The sequence below is a fragment of the Girardinichthys multiradiatus genome, chromosome 11, assembly GCF_021462225.1.
Source record: "Girardinichthys multiradiatus isolate DD_20200921_A chromosome 11, DD_fGirMul_XY1, whole genome shotgun sequence".
Classification (NCBI taxonomy): Eukaryota; Metazoa; Chordata; class Actinopteri; order Cyprinodontiformes; family Goodeidae; genus Girardinichthys; species Girardinichthys multiradiatus.
Window position 1 is genome coordinate 4917877 of NC_061804.1, and position 14505 is coordinate 4932381.

A 14505-nucleotide genomic window follows, 5' to 3' on the forward strand; every position below is an offset into this window, starting at 1 on the left:
GATTTAAGCAAAAATAAAAATGTTCACCAAGGATCTCATCACAGCACTGTTTTGTTTTTTTCTGCATTTATAAATGAATTACAGCAACAAAAATGAAGGGAAATGAGTGATCATGTGTCCAGGATTTTCCTGTCGGAAGACAAATTTCCTACTTAAGTAAAAGGTAAATACAAAATGTTAAAATGTGTGGATATGAGTTGATTTTTGTCACTTAGACATCTTGGATCATTTTCTCAGTCCTGCTCTAATCGTGTGGAAATTAACCCTAATATTTGTTAAATTAACAGATTTGTCTTATTTGTTTATATGTTTTAAGGACAATTTGACAATTTAATACATCTGAAACCCCCTTATTCATTTTTGGGACTTTTAAAACTTGTTTTTTCCTCTTGAAACAATATCATTGAGCTTTTTCTTGTTGAGCTGAGACCTTGTTTTCAGTCAAGGTTGGTGCTGATGTACATTTAAGTAAAACTTAATAAAAAAATATTTAAAAGAAACGGTTTGGGTGAAGTTACGTGTTAAACATTTCAACAAATACATTTAGAAGGTAACATTAGCTCATTTAAGCTAAAGTTGTCGTCAGCCTAAAGTACATGTATTACTTTGGGTTTTTTTTTTATTGAGGTTAATGGTAAACAGTTATTTAATATATTTATAGATTCACTTTCTGTCAGATTGGATCTTAATCTATTTCATCAAAATGAAAAAGTATGCTAGTTTATGCTAAATTAGCTTAAATATGTTTTATAATTTACTTGGACTTTTTACACAAAACTGAGCATTAGAGCATGACAATTAGGCATTTTCTATATATTGTAATATTGTTATTATATTTTAGTGGCATTTCATTTTTAAGAAGCTGTAAAGCTACAGCAACGAATTTACTATTGGTTTATAAATTTTATATGCCACTAAAATAAATATATACCATTAGTCTTTAATAAGAGTTGATGTAAATGTATTAAACGTATGTATTTTCTATGAAACTGGTTTTAAATAATTCACATCTTATGTTTAAGGGGCTCTCATTTTGTTTCACAAATTTTAAAATTTAAAGTAAGCTAGTCCAGGCTAAATGCCATTACCGTCACTTTTAAATGAATTTTATTTTTAAAAGAAAGGTTAGTGTTTAAGAACATTTATGAAATTTTTTGTATACATTGTGAAGTTTGTTTTTTAAAAATGTTTTTTGTTTAATGGCATATCATTTCAGATTTAGCAAAGATTAACCTATTTTAGCCTAAAACACTGTTAGCTTATGAATGTTTCTTTAAATACATTTTTTAAGTTTTTCTGTAAAGAAATGTTACATAAATAACTAACACAGAAATATGTTAAGTTTACAAATCCCAAATAGTGTATGTTATTGGTTAAATACTGTTAGCTTATATTAGATGTTGCAGCTCTTTGTTTTTAATGAAAGTTTTATTTAACATGTATATTATAGTATGTAGAAGTGAATCAAAATTAGTGTTGAATTAAAGTGTATAGGTTTTAACAGATCTTGTTAACAGCAATCCTCCATATGCAGAAAAGATTTCCATGTTTATTCAAGTTCAATTTTATATTGTCAGATACAGTCAAATGTATTTAGACAGAAACATGTAACCAGCACAACATTAAGGATGAAAAGATGCAAGGAAAAAGGCAAACCTGTGTCTAAAACACACTTTCTAGCTACAAATTAAGTTTAAGATGTCAGATTAAAGTTACACCACCACCTTACCTAGTCTATAATTCAACCTCAATAATTAGTTGTACTGTATCTGGTGTGAAAGGAATAAAGCTCAACAATTTGTTGCAAAAATAGTTTCATTATGAAACTATTTTCTTAAATATAGTTTAGTGGGAAGAAATTTATACTAAATTGTTAAATATTATTTGGATTTAGTTACTTGTGTTGTACAAACATAAGTGGTGTCAAATACCTGTCTGTTAGTACATATATAAATGCAGTAAAATTATTAAAACAAATATTTGACTTTAAAACCTAGAATCTGACTGTTTAGTTACATCCCACATACTGTAGTGTATATTTAATATTCTATATTAAATCAAAGTGGCTGATGTATTTTTACCTGGTCTGTCATGTAAAAGTTCCAAATGTGTTAAAGTGGGTTGTCAGAAACTATTGATCAACACATTTTGACCTTGTTTGATTTATGCAAGACCTATATGACGACTTAACAGGAGTTCTGCACTTGAGTTTTTGTGAAGTATGAAATGTCCTGGTCAGAAAGAAAGAACTTTGTTCTTGTAGCTTCAGGGAAAAGGATACTTTTCTCTGTTGCTGTGGAGACTGTATTGGCCTAAACAGTTTCCTCTTAAGTACACTAAACTGTTTTTACAGCCAATGCAAGACTGTGGTATAAATCGGCAAACAAGCAATGTTATAAAGTTCTGTGTTTAATCTCCATAAATACAACATCAATACAGAAATCCTACAGAACTATTTTGTGTCATTTTGTTAATTTAGAAAGGCCAAACTGATGAGCTTGGAGACTGCTAACTTCAATCTCAATGTGCATAAAAGCATAAAAACATCAAATAAAATAAAACAAGAAACCAGCTGAAAACGTGTGTGCGCATCTTCAAATGAATCGATTACAATGTGCTCCGTTAAAAATGACTTGCTTAAGTAAACTTGGGACAGTTTGACCTGATTGTATCAAAGCTTCATCCTGCTGTTCCACATTTTGTTCCTCCTCTTCTCCTGTTATTATGATGGCTCCATGGCAGTAGATTTTGGTGTATTTTGAGCATTCCTGCATTCATCACCACCTCGGCTGTCTGAAACAAGCCCAGAGCACCGACAAAAATAAGAAAGAGGAGAACCATAGATCTATTTTTGGATCCGTTCATCTATGTCCTCCAGTTGTGCTCTGCAGAGGGATGTGAGATCAGACGAGCTGTAGAATGAGGTCCTGGACGGTGTCCAAACCCTGGCAGGACTTCTTGGCTCCCTCGGAGTCCAGCTGGGCAGCGAGGAGGAACAGCTTCCTATCATCGGTCACGACATCCAGAGACAAGGCTTCATGGAGTTCTGCCACACTCAAGGAATTCAGCTTATCCTGTGGCAAGAATGAGACATATAAAACAATGAATTTAAAAAATAAAACTCAGTTAAAGCTTTACTGAACGCAGTTATGGCCATGCATGACAATGACGACGTTTGTTTCTCTAATGCAGTTAGTGGATGTATCTATACTTCTCCAACTCTAAATGGGTTTAATAATCTATATTTATCAAATAGAAAAGCAAAATTAGTTCTGAGTTGTAAAAGGTGACGTGATTTGCCAAAAACCACACCCAAACGTTTGGTAAGGCCAGAAAAAAATGATCAGAACTGGCCTAAATCTGGGGATTCATAGTTGTCCTCCTTCCTCTTTATACAGCTCACCTTAATGATTGTAGAAAAATCATTTTTTTCTGAAGTGAATATGGATTTTTAAGGTGTTTTTGTTGGTAAATTTTCCCCACTTTTTTTTTTTTTTTTTTTACATATTCTGATGAAACTTTCAAACAGCCTAACATGCATCTGTGCAAGTGTAAGTAGTTTATTAGCATGCAGCTAATTGCAAATTTGCAGCTTTCCCGTTATGCAATTGTCCCCGGTTAGGTATTGGGTTTTCTGTGTTTTCGACCTCTGACAGCTTGTTTTAGAAATATCAGATAAGTATCTGTATCATCTGTAAAATTACAAAATTTGCCAAAAAGGTTTTTTTTATTGTATATGTAAGCAAGGTTTACAAAAAGATGCAAAAAGGGTCAACAGAAATGTATTACAGCTCATAAAGTTAATGTGTGACCGTAACAACCTACATGTTTGCAAAAATATAGCTTTTAAAAACTGAAGCTAATCTGATTTTGTCCTTGTGTTTTAGTTGAGGGAAAGCAAATGTATTTGCAAACTTGTAGTTTAAGCTTACTATTAGCATTAACAATATATAATTAGTTTGAATACATCATCATAAACTTGGAATTGAATATGTGCAATAATAAATTAAATTTCTGTATTTCGTCCATGTTATGACATTTTCTGATTAAATGACAGCCATAAATGTATCAATGCAATGGTTTTGCAGCTAGTTAGCATTCAGCTAATGGCAAATGACCATCTGTACCACCAGTGTTTTAACCTTGTTTATTTCTCAACTAAAATATATGATAATACATTTCCTGTTATCTTAGAATGTGGTTTAAATAGCATAAATACCAAGAATAACATTTGCTTTACAAATATTTACATTTAGTTGCTTTGCTAACATTTAGCTTGCGACTTCATTTACTGTTTTAATTTCAGTTTAAGTAATGCTATAAAGTAAAGATATTTAGCTAGCAAGTACATTTAGCTAACTTTAAGCCATATTAGCATTAGCATCTACATTATCAAATTTGTTTGCTGACTTTTTATTGACATAAACTGTATGTATGATAATTAGTTATAAACAGAAGCTTTGTAGTTAGCATCTTTCTTACACTTTGGCCATTTGACCAAAGATTTATCCATACAATTCTAGCTAGCAGCATGCTGGTTCTGTAGCTTTCAGCTAGCTGCTGACAAGCAACTTAAATATGTTTCACAACAATAAACTGATTTTGAATCCTATCTTTGTATTTAAATGCCATTTGAGACTTTTAACTAACTAGCTAAATTGTCGTAGGAAAAATATAAATGACAAATCAACTAGGACATTACGATCTAAAACATTTTTAAGTTATTTATAATCTGATTGGTTTTAAGAATTAGAAAATGACCTTAAAATATAGTTTATTGATTTTATTCTACCTTTAAGTCTTTTCACTTACAGTTAATAATCAAAAGGTTTTTAAATCATCAAACAATTTAATCAAATAGTTGCCACTCAAATGGTGGATAACGTTAAAAAAGGGGAAGAAAATAAAATTGCTAACATGAAACCGTGGTAGCAATAAATATTACATGTTCAACTTTTAAAAGGTGCCTGCAGTTATTGTTAAGAGCTCATCTACATAGAGGCGATGATTGTATTGCAACCCTCCTACACAGACTATTAAAGCAATGGTAGCCTCTGTAGATTTTTGCCTTGTTTCTATTAACCACATTCTATTCAACACACAGGTTCTTTGGCATTTATTGTAATTTAATATCTGTTTCTGTACAGATTTCACAAGTTTGAGAAGTCTTCAGGAAATATTCTGTTTGATTCACCTCAATAATTTCCCATAATAAAGCAGAGAAAGACAGGTATTTTGAACTCCCACCTGTAGACCTTTGTTAAATGTTAAACAACATATTCAACCTGAGCTTCAATTGTGCATCATTATGAAGCATTTTCGCAGTTTTAATTTATTCTTAGCTCATTATACTGTCAGTCCACAGCAGTGAGAGGATGAAAGCTACGCTGCTCGGTTATTAGATATGATAAATATTCCTTCTTCCCACCAGGAGTCATGCATAATTCCAGAAGTGGAGCACAGAGTGAAGAAATATGAGCTGAGGAGGAAGTGTAGGCATGTTTATTTCAGGAGTGGGGTTATTTCGGCAAGAAAAGGATGTACCTGCTTGAGTACTTTTACATATTTTTTTTAACCTCTGTGTGATTAATTGCTGTCCTTTTATTGTAAATGAAAATGGCTAAATTTATTCTAGTCAGTTCTGTTGTTTCTAATGTAAACTATAGCTCAAAAGAAGGCAAAGATAGGGCTTCCGGTTGGACCACCACTAAGATGGCGGCGTAGGTGAAGAGCTCCCGACAGAACCTGAGAAGTGGAAAAATACTCCCATACTAAACGAGATGTTAGTGACTCTTCTAAGTTTATAAATAAGAGATCCGCGAGGAAAAAAAATCTACCCAGGTCAGGAACGGGCATGGGCTATAAAGAAAAGCTATGAGCCTTCAGAAGATCTTCCCCAGTATCCTCAGAAAATTAATGGGTTAAGTAATATCCATTTTTTCTAGCTGTGAGACATTTTATGTTATTTTTTTGCTCGGTCAAACAGGACATGCAGCGAATGTGAAGGGGCGTGTATACATGTGAGGGCATGTAAGGTCGTACACGTGGGAGGGTGCACTGTAAATATTGCTTTTCAGCCACTTAATCTGTCTCCCATCCATTCTTCTCCACATAGGTTTGCTCATATTTATTTACTTGCTGGTTATGATCATTATAGTAACAATGACTGATAGAGCTCTATTTTTGTTTTGTTTGGTTCTTGTCGGATGTTATTCCGCAACGCTGACCGCAAAGATAAGGGCCCCTCCGATATTCTCTGGATGGAGGGTTTTGGTTTTCTATTTTTTTTTTTTTTTCTCCCCTTAGGGCCTCCCACCGAGGCCCACCAGTGTCTTTCTCTTTGGACCCGTACATAGGAAGTCATTTTGGACATTTATTGTTAGTTTTGAAGTTTAGCATTCTGGTGTATGTTTCATGTTCATTTGTTCATCCCTGTTTGTTCTTTTGGAGATGTGGAAGCTTGCCTGAATCTAAAAAGGTATTAAAGAAAGAAGGAACTAGATAACATCCATTAAAATAGTATCATTCAATATAAATGGAGTACTTAACCAAATTAAGAGGGGTACAATTTTATCCAAGTTAAAAAAAGAAAAAGCCCGGATAGCATTCCTTCAGGAAACCCATTTGGATGATTTGGAGCACAGTAAACGTAATAGAACGGGATTTAAACATGTCTACTTCTCTTCCCATAACTCAGGAAGGTGGAAAGGAGTGGCAATACTCATTTCCAGGACCATTAATTATGACCATAAAAGCGAATACAAAGACAAGGAAGGCAGATACGTCATGATTATAGGCAGACTGGAGGATAAGTTGACGAGTCTTGTGTGTACATCCCTTCTGATAGTGACTGGTTCTTTTATAAATATGTACTCGAGATATTGGCAACAAAAAGCCAGGCCACCACAATCTGTGGTGAGGATTTCAATATCTGTTTGAACCCCAGGCTGGACTACACCAATAACAAACTAAACTTCTAAGTATTCACAGAAAACTCAACATTTTAATGAACGAACTGAGAATAGGAAATGTGTGGAGGGAAGTAAAACCCTTCAGGTCAATCTTACACTCATTCATATGCACATAAACTTTGTTCACAAATCGATTACTTCTTTATGTTTAAGAACGACCTACACAAGTTGAAAGAATGTAATATAGGCCTGTGTACTATTTCAGACCATAATCCTGTCTCTATAATAGTCCATTTGGACAGCAAAATTAAATCCAGTTGTTGGAGACTTAACACAAATATCCTTAATAATCTAATTATTAAAGAAAAACTGAAAAGTGATATTAAATGCAATTTGGAAAATAATGATAACGAGGAGGTAAATCCGGTAATGCTATGGGATGCTTTAAAGGCGGTGATTAGAGGTAAAATTATATCGATCTCTAACCATGAAAAAAGAATGCGACAACAAAAACTGAGCACATTAGAGGGGGAATTGATGACATTGGAAAGGGAGCACTCAAAGACCCTTACAGACTGCACAAAAGCTAGTATTGCAACCCTAAAAAAAGAAATAGACCAAATCAATACAGTATAATAACAAAATAAAACAACATTTATTTACAATATCACGAGGTAGGGGCATAATCACTGAAGCTTTTGTCGTACAGATTGAGAAAGCAACTGGCAGAAGGTTAATACATTAAATACAAAATCCCTCAACAAAAGTAATAGAAACAGACTTAGGGAAAATTCAAAAATGCTTTGAAGACTGCTACAAAGAACTGTATGCACAAACAAAGTTGAATAATGACCAAGAAATAGATTTGTTCGTATCGACAATACATCTGCCAAAAGTCACCCTAGATCCGAATGAGGATCTGATTTCTGAAATAACAAAAGAGGAATTATATACGGCAATTGGAAGGTTAAAAGGAGGGAAAGTACCGGGTGCCGACGGCTTTCCCTCAGAATGGTACAAATTAATGAAAGAACAATTAGGTCCTACACTACTGGAAAAAAGAATAATTCCCCCTTCGTGGAGAGAGGCGTTGATTTCTATTATTCCAAAGGAGGGGATGGATCGAACAGTGTGGTAACTACTTACCGATAAGTGTATTAAATATAGACTATAAACTATTTACCAGTATTTTATCAAGGGGATTGGAAAACAGCTTACCAGTGCTAATACACAAAGACGAGTCAGGTTTCATAATGCAGATATAGAGGGCACTAAAGTACAAGATATCCCAATAATAGCCATTCTATCAGATAAAGAATTACAGGTTTTATTGCCCATCTCAGATTACCTAATGCTAGAAGTCAGAAACTACTATAATCAGAATTTAAAAGAGGCTTACGACAACACTGATTTTGGATTCTTGAAAGGGTTTCTGTCAATGTTTGAGGGCAAAACATGCTCAAAAATAATAACAGGGCTTTATAATGGCATTTAATTAGCTGAACAAGAAAACACCAAATACATTATGTTATGAATAACCTTTATTATTATTACTCATAGCTGTTTTTCCCATTTATACCATAGTGATATAAAGCATAAGTTCTAATGTTTCCTTTTTGTTAGAATAGGATAAGAAGCTCATCGACACACATTACAAGGATAAATTGCCCAAGGGTTTTCAGGAAGGACCTGAGGCTGGGGCACAGGGGTTGATAGTGGAGCACCCAGTATCTGGTTTGATTAGAAAGCTACAGCACACTTAGATTAAGGATGGACACCCGCTACTACACAATCTAACAGATAGACACCACAATGGTGACACATAATCTACTGATAATCACTGAGGGAGAGCACATCCACTGCATTGGAGTGCCAGATATAAAACTACATGTGACCTTCTTTCAAGGCTCTTTCGTCATTCTTTCACAGACGGCGATGGTCCGAGACGAGACCCTCAGCTCTGAATCTCTGTAATCATTCCTCTGCCTAATTTAGATTAAAGGAGCTGAAAGTTAGAAACTGTTTGACCAAGGACCGGAGGAACTCAGAGACTGGCCGCCAACAGGGCGAGCTCAGACAATTAAGAAGAAGTGGAAAAAAGAGGTAAATAAAGATACCCTGGAAAACTGGGAAAACAAATATGCCAAATACAATGGATGTCGACAGGGTCAATTGTTTGGCGAGAGTTTGGGTGGAAAAATATAGTAAGATTTTTTGTGACACCAGTACAAACTCGATATCGAGATACTGGAGATACATGTTGGAGACCCTGTGGATCCACTAAAGCCAACCATTATCACATTTTCTGGACTTGTCGATTTATTCAACATTACTGGTCTGAGATCCATAAAGATATTAATAATAAATTTTGCTCAAATATTCCCTTCTTACAGAATTCTGTCTATTTGGGAGATCTGATTCTTGAAAATTGGAATGCTCTTGATAGAAAATTGCTATTTATCCTGTTAGTCGCCAGTAGAAAAAAACAATAACCAGAAAGTGGTTAAAGTCAGACCCACCCACTATTTATAACTGGATTGACATCATTTATGACATATACATAATGGAAAACTTTCCTTTTCACTCAAGCTGCAGATGGGTACATTTTACCGGACCTGGTCTAAATGGACAGAATATGTAAAACCCTATAGTCTGAATATGATTTTGTCTTAGTAGATGGTTGGGCTCTTGATTTGTTTGTGCTCTGTATGTCTGGGTTCCACCGGGTTATACTTTATCAGCATTTTTGAATGTACATTGGCTTTTTTTTCCTGTCTTGTTTGTATGCTCATTGTGTTCAGTATAAAGTTGGAAAAGTAGATGTTATAATGATGAGAAATGTAACTGTTGTTTTAAAACGTTTTCCAAAATAAAAACTGAATTATATAAAAAAATAAGGCAAAGATAAGTGTCTACCAGTGACACTGGCATTTAAAAACAATCTGTCTCATAGTTTACCTGCTTGTTCCCCAAGACAACGACAGGTAGCGGTGGCTCCACCTTAAGGAGGTGGTGAAGTTCAGCCTTAGCCAATGGGAGGCGGCTCCTGTCGGACGAGTCCACCACATACACCAGAATGTGAGTCCGTCTCAGGTAGTCCGACCAGTACCGCCGCAGATCCTCCCCACCACCAACTGCACAGAAGACAGCTTTTCATTGTTATGCTTGCTATGATTTTAAGCTATATTTGACAAATCCAGTCAGTGAACTAGACTACAAGCACATCTTGGTGTCATAAAAACCTGGATGTCTGAATTTTCTGCTTTTAAACTCTAAGATGACGAAGGTTGTCATCTTTGGACTCCATCATCAGAAGAGCAAACTGCTTAGTCAACCAGGATGGCATTAATTAGACCTCCAGTAATAATGTAAACAATCATAGTGTCGTCTTTGACCAAGATACATCCTTTAAATCCTATTGACCAGGTTTCTAGGACACCCTTTGACCTAGGCAGTTTCTCAATATAACCTGTCCCAGACTGACTGATTAAATAAGAAATTAACTTTGATCTGTTTATCGATGTCTTTGTTTTTTTTGTCCTGTCCTGTCCGGCAGAGTAGCGCTCGGAATTGTTGTCTGAATGCAAATAAAAAGTCCAACAGATTTACTTTCACAAGTGGAGCATTACAGCTAATGCTTTAAAGCGCTGCTTGATATTTATAAACAAAACTTTATTAGAAACTGCTTTGGGATTATTTCAATTGTCATAGACACAGAAACAAAAAGGAAATAAATAAGCACAAAAAAGAGAGAGGTGGGGCAAAAAGGAAAAAGGGGAGGGAAGGAGAAAAGAATGGAGGAGAGAAAGGAGGATGAAGAGAATACAAGATAGCACCCTGCTTGCTTCTACACCTGCAGAAACATTCATATTAACAGCTTTTTTACCAAAAAGTGCACAGTACTCATGAATGCAAGATGTTTTTATTGGTAAATGCGGCTCAATATAGAAAATTTGTGTATCTGTTAACACCTGAATTTAAATACCCGTGGGTCTGAGTGTGAACGCACTTGTGTATACAAGATTTCTTTTTAAAAATATGCAATAGCGAGTGTGAGGAGCCACAGACCCACCCCCCTAGACCTGGGACAGATACGGAGGAGATCCGAGCCACAGACATCCAATGGCCCCCCAGAGCACAGGAACCCCAGGAGAACCATTGCCGGTACTACCGCAACCCCCCCAGAGAAGAGCAGGGCAGCTACAGTGCAGAAGCCCCAATGGAAGCTGCAGCGATGAGCCCACAGGCCCTGCCGGCAGCCATCTACGCCTGAGCAGATCCAGCCATGGACCCAGAGGCCGAAGACCCCAGGACATATCACTCCCCAAGTAGAGGTCCGACAAAGCCCAGGGGTCCAGGCCCCGGCAAGCAGCCACCGGGAGTGAGCCGGCACACACCAATGCACCAGCCCCGGACACAAGAATCACAAGTACACCAGCGGGCAGAGACACCAACCACCGGCAGGTAATGTGGCGAGGAGGAAATAGGCCCTACATTTGATGGGGGGCCTAAACTGATCCAGGAGAGGGAGCAGTCCGCGCCCCAACCTGACACAAAAAACAGGCACACATAGTTACAATCACACATTCCCACCCTCATGTGTACACATAAAAACACTCACACCCACGCACCCGACGTAAACAATGGACATCGTACATTCACTCACACTCCCCATACATATTCTATACTCCCAGGTCCAGGTGCCGATACCCCATAGGGGCAACCGGACCCAGGAGGTGGTCCCCTTCCCTCCGGGGGTGGAGACAGGCAGACCATCCCAGCACCTGAACCTGGGCTGGGCTAGCCTGGGCTGGTGCCTGAACCTGAGCGACCCCGGCCTGGACCCCAACCCCAGTCCCCAATGACCCCCATCCTCATATGGAGAGGGGGCCATGTACAAAAGAGGGGTCTACATGGTCCAAACTAGCCCACCAACCAGAGTCACTATAGGATGAAACAGTCCCAATCCCCAATTGAATTCCGATCCTAACCCCATGAGCCCCCACTGCCATTGAACCCCAACATGAATTTGCCCATAGGGCCACCCCCAACCAGGACACAGATATTGAACACATGCCCCCAGACCCAAAGGCCATGAACGCCCTTCTCACAGCACAGGGACACACCGCTGCAGGTGAGCTCCATCCCCGAAAAGCCGACGAAGCCACACCCACACAGTGCAAGCTTCACACACAGCTCCACTCCAAGCACCACCGCTGCATCCTGCCCCGCAACACACAGTGCGCCGCAACAGCAGGGCAAGGGCCCCGCCACCTCAGCCCCCGCTCACAGGCGCAGCAGGGCAGACACCATTGAGCGTCGAGCTCACAACGGAACCCCCGACCCCACACCAAGATGGGACAAACTCACCCGGCAAGAGGTCCCCGGCCAGTGGCAAGTACTCGGGGCCGGCATCCCCCACCATGCCCCCGCAACCACACAGACATCACATTTCTGCCACTGCAACGATAGTCCAGGTAGAAACATTATCCAGCTCAGCTCTACCATTGCCGCTCGGCCGATCCAGATGCCGGTGACCCCACATCCAAGAAGAGGACACAACCCCCCCACCCCACACGCTGCAGCCCCCCACGCCACCCTCTAGCCTGCCTTAATTGCCCCCTGACAGCCAGCAGAGCAGCACACTGCCAAGCCCACCCTACCATATGGCCAACAAAGCGCGCAGCCCAATGCATGGCACCAAACTGCAGCCACAACCACGAAAGCAGGGCAACAAAACACATACCACACCAACACCGACCCAAAATGGCAGGCCCACCCAAATGCAAGCTCCAGGCCAGCATAGGCACATGCACAAAACCCACTAGGGCCAGCCAGGCAGTAAAGCAGACCCCGCGATGCACCACCCCGACCACCACTGTGCCCAAGGGAAAGACACCGGCCCAGCAACTATCACTGTTTTTTAAAAGCTAACGTCACTTTCCCTCGCTTGATAACTGATAGACCTCTAAAATCACAAAATCATTAAAATAGGACCTGTCTGACAACATGAAGTAAGTTAAAAGAGAAACAATGTTTGATCAATCTGCAAAGGGTTAGAGTCATTTCTAAGATTTTGGGAATACGGTGAAACACAGTGAGAGAAAATATTGGACAGTTGTGAATCTTCCCAGTGCCTGGCCTACCTAAATTACTCTAAAAATGCATCCGTCACTCATCCAGGAGGTCCCAAAAGAACAATATCTAAATGAGGTTCTTGTCTCAGTTAAGGAACGGGGTTCATCATTCAACAATTAAAAAGAGACCGGGCAACAGTGGTATCCATGCAAGAGATCTAAGGCACAAAACCAATGTTAAAACTTTTTGGGTGTGCGTTTTGGATTGACCTAGTCAACGTCTAAACTTGAATCTGATTGATTGAGGTCGTTAACATTACAAAACTCTCCAGTGAGGCTTAAATAAAACATTTCAGCAAAGAAGAGGGAGCAATTACTATTCACCCACGTTTGGATAACTTTTTTTTTTTAAACTACTTTTTGTATTTACTCAGGTTATCCTTGTCTAAAATAAAAAATTTTGATGATCCGAAACATTTAGGTGTGACAAAAAAGCGAATACAGAAGAAATATTCACTTTTTCCAAAGGCTTGTAAATCAGATTTCTGTTTGGAAGTGAAGAGGACGGCCAAAGAGCAGGATATTTCTACTACAGCGTTTATCCCTAATTGACTGATGTCCTCCAGGGCTTTTCTCAATCGTTTCTGTCAGCATCCTTAACTGCTACAGATACCAGTTCAATAAATAAATGGACAGTTGGACAAACAAAATAACATAACCTCCTTATAAACAAATTTGCCACAGATTTATTCCAATTTGGTGTCAAACCGAATGAAATCAGGTTTCAACAGAGGAGGAAATGAGCTAGGACGGGGTCCTTCAGCTTCACATTTCCACTCTGGGGAAATTGGATTGTAGGGGAAGGTTCTGAGGGAAATCTAACGGTTAAACTACTCTTAATATGTTGTTCTTCTAGAGAAGATTGGACTTAAGACTTTAGTAATTCACGCTCGATTGACTTTGTATTTCTTTTCTTGCCCTTACAGATATATTATTCCTTTCCAGAAGAGACTGTCGATTTAATTGAGGACACCTCTGATTTATTCTTGTGCAGCGTTGTCAAATCTATTTACAGAAACAGCAGCAGCAGCGTATTCATGGTGTTTTAAAGATGAGTGGCTGGGATGTGAAATGACTTCAGCAGGTAAAAGCTGACCCTGAGGAACAGCTTACCAAAGCATTCAGCAGCAATTCAGTAGTAAAAAAAAGGGTTCTTTGAACCGGTTTCCTTCAAGCAAATGAAAGTTTCACAGCAACTGGGAGCTCTGACTTCCACAGATGCTCTTCGGTCAAACTGATCTCTCCTCACACGCTGGCAGGCATGGCTTTAGGTCCTCGCTGGCAAGCATCAATTAGATGAGGTTGCTAGGAAACTGGGCACTGACGTACCTCGGGCTGATGTGATATGGCAGCAGTAAATACCTGCTCACCAGCGGCGATGTGGAGTCTCCACTGGGAGCTCAGCAGGATGCTAGTCCAGCCGCTCTGATTAGATTGCCCACCCACATGTGCACATG

General features: G+C 38.6%; 1 protein-coding gene across 1 annotated transcript in view; it reads right to left on the bottom strand.

The window, feature by feature from the left end:
- Positions 1 to 1529: 1529 nt before the first annotated feature.
- The window catches only part of arl10 (ADP-ribosylation factor-like 10), a 28703-nt gene continuing 15727 nt past the window's right edge, over positions 1530 to 14505 (bottom strand). The window contains exons 3-4 of the mRNA XM_047379896.1: positions 9870 to 10045; positions 1530 to 3074 (exon numbers count right to left, since the gene is read on the bottom strand). Coding sequence (XP_047235852.1) covers positions 2904 to 3074; positions 9870 to 10045 — 347 coding nt within the window. The 3' untranslated portion in view covers positions 1530 to 2903. The remainder of the gene's footprint in view (positions 3075 to 9869; positions 10046 to 14505) is intronic.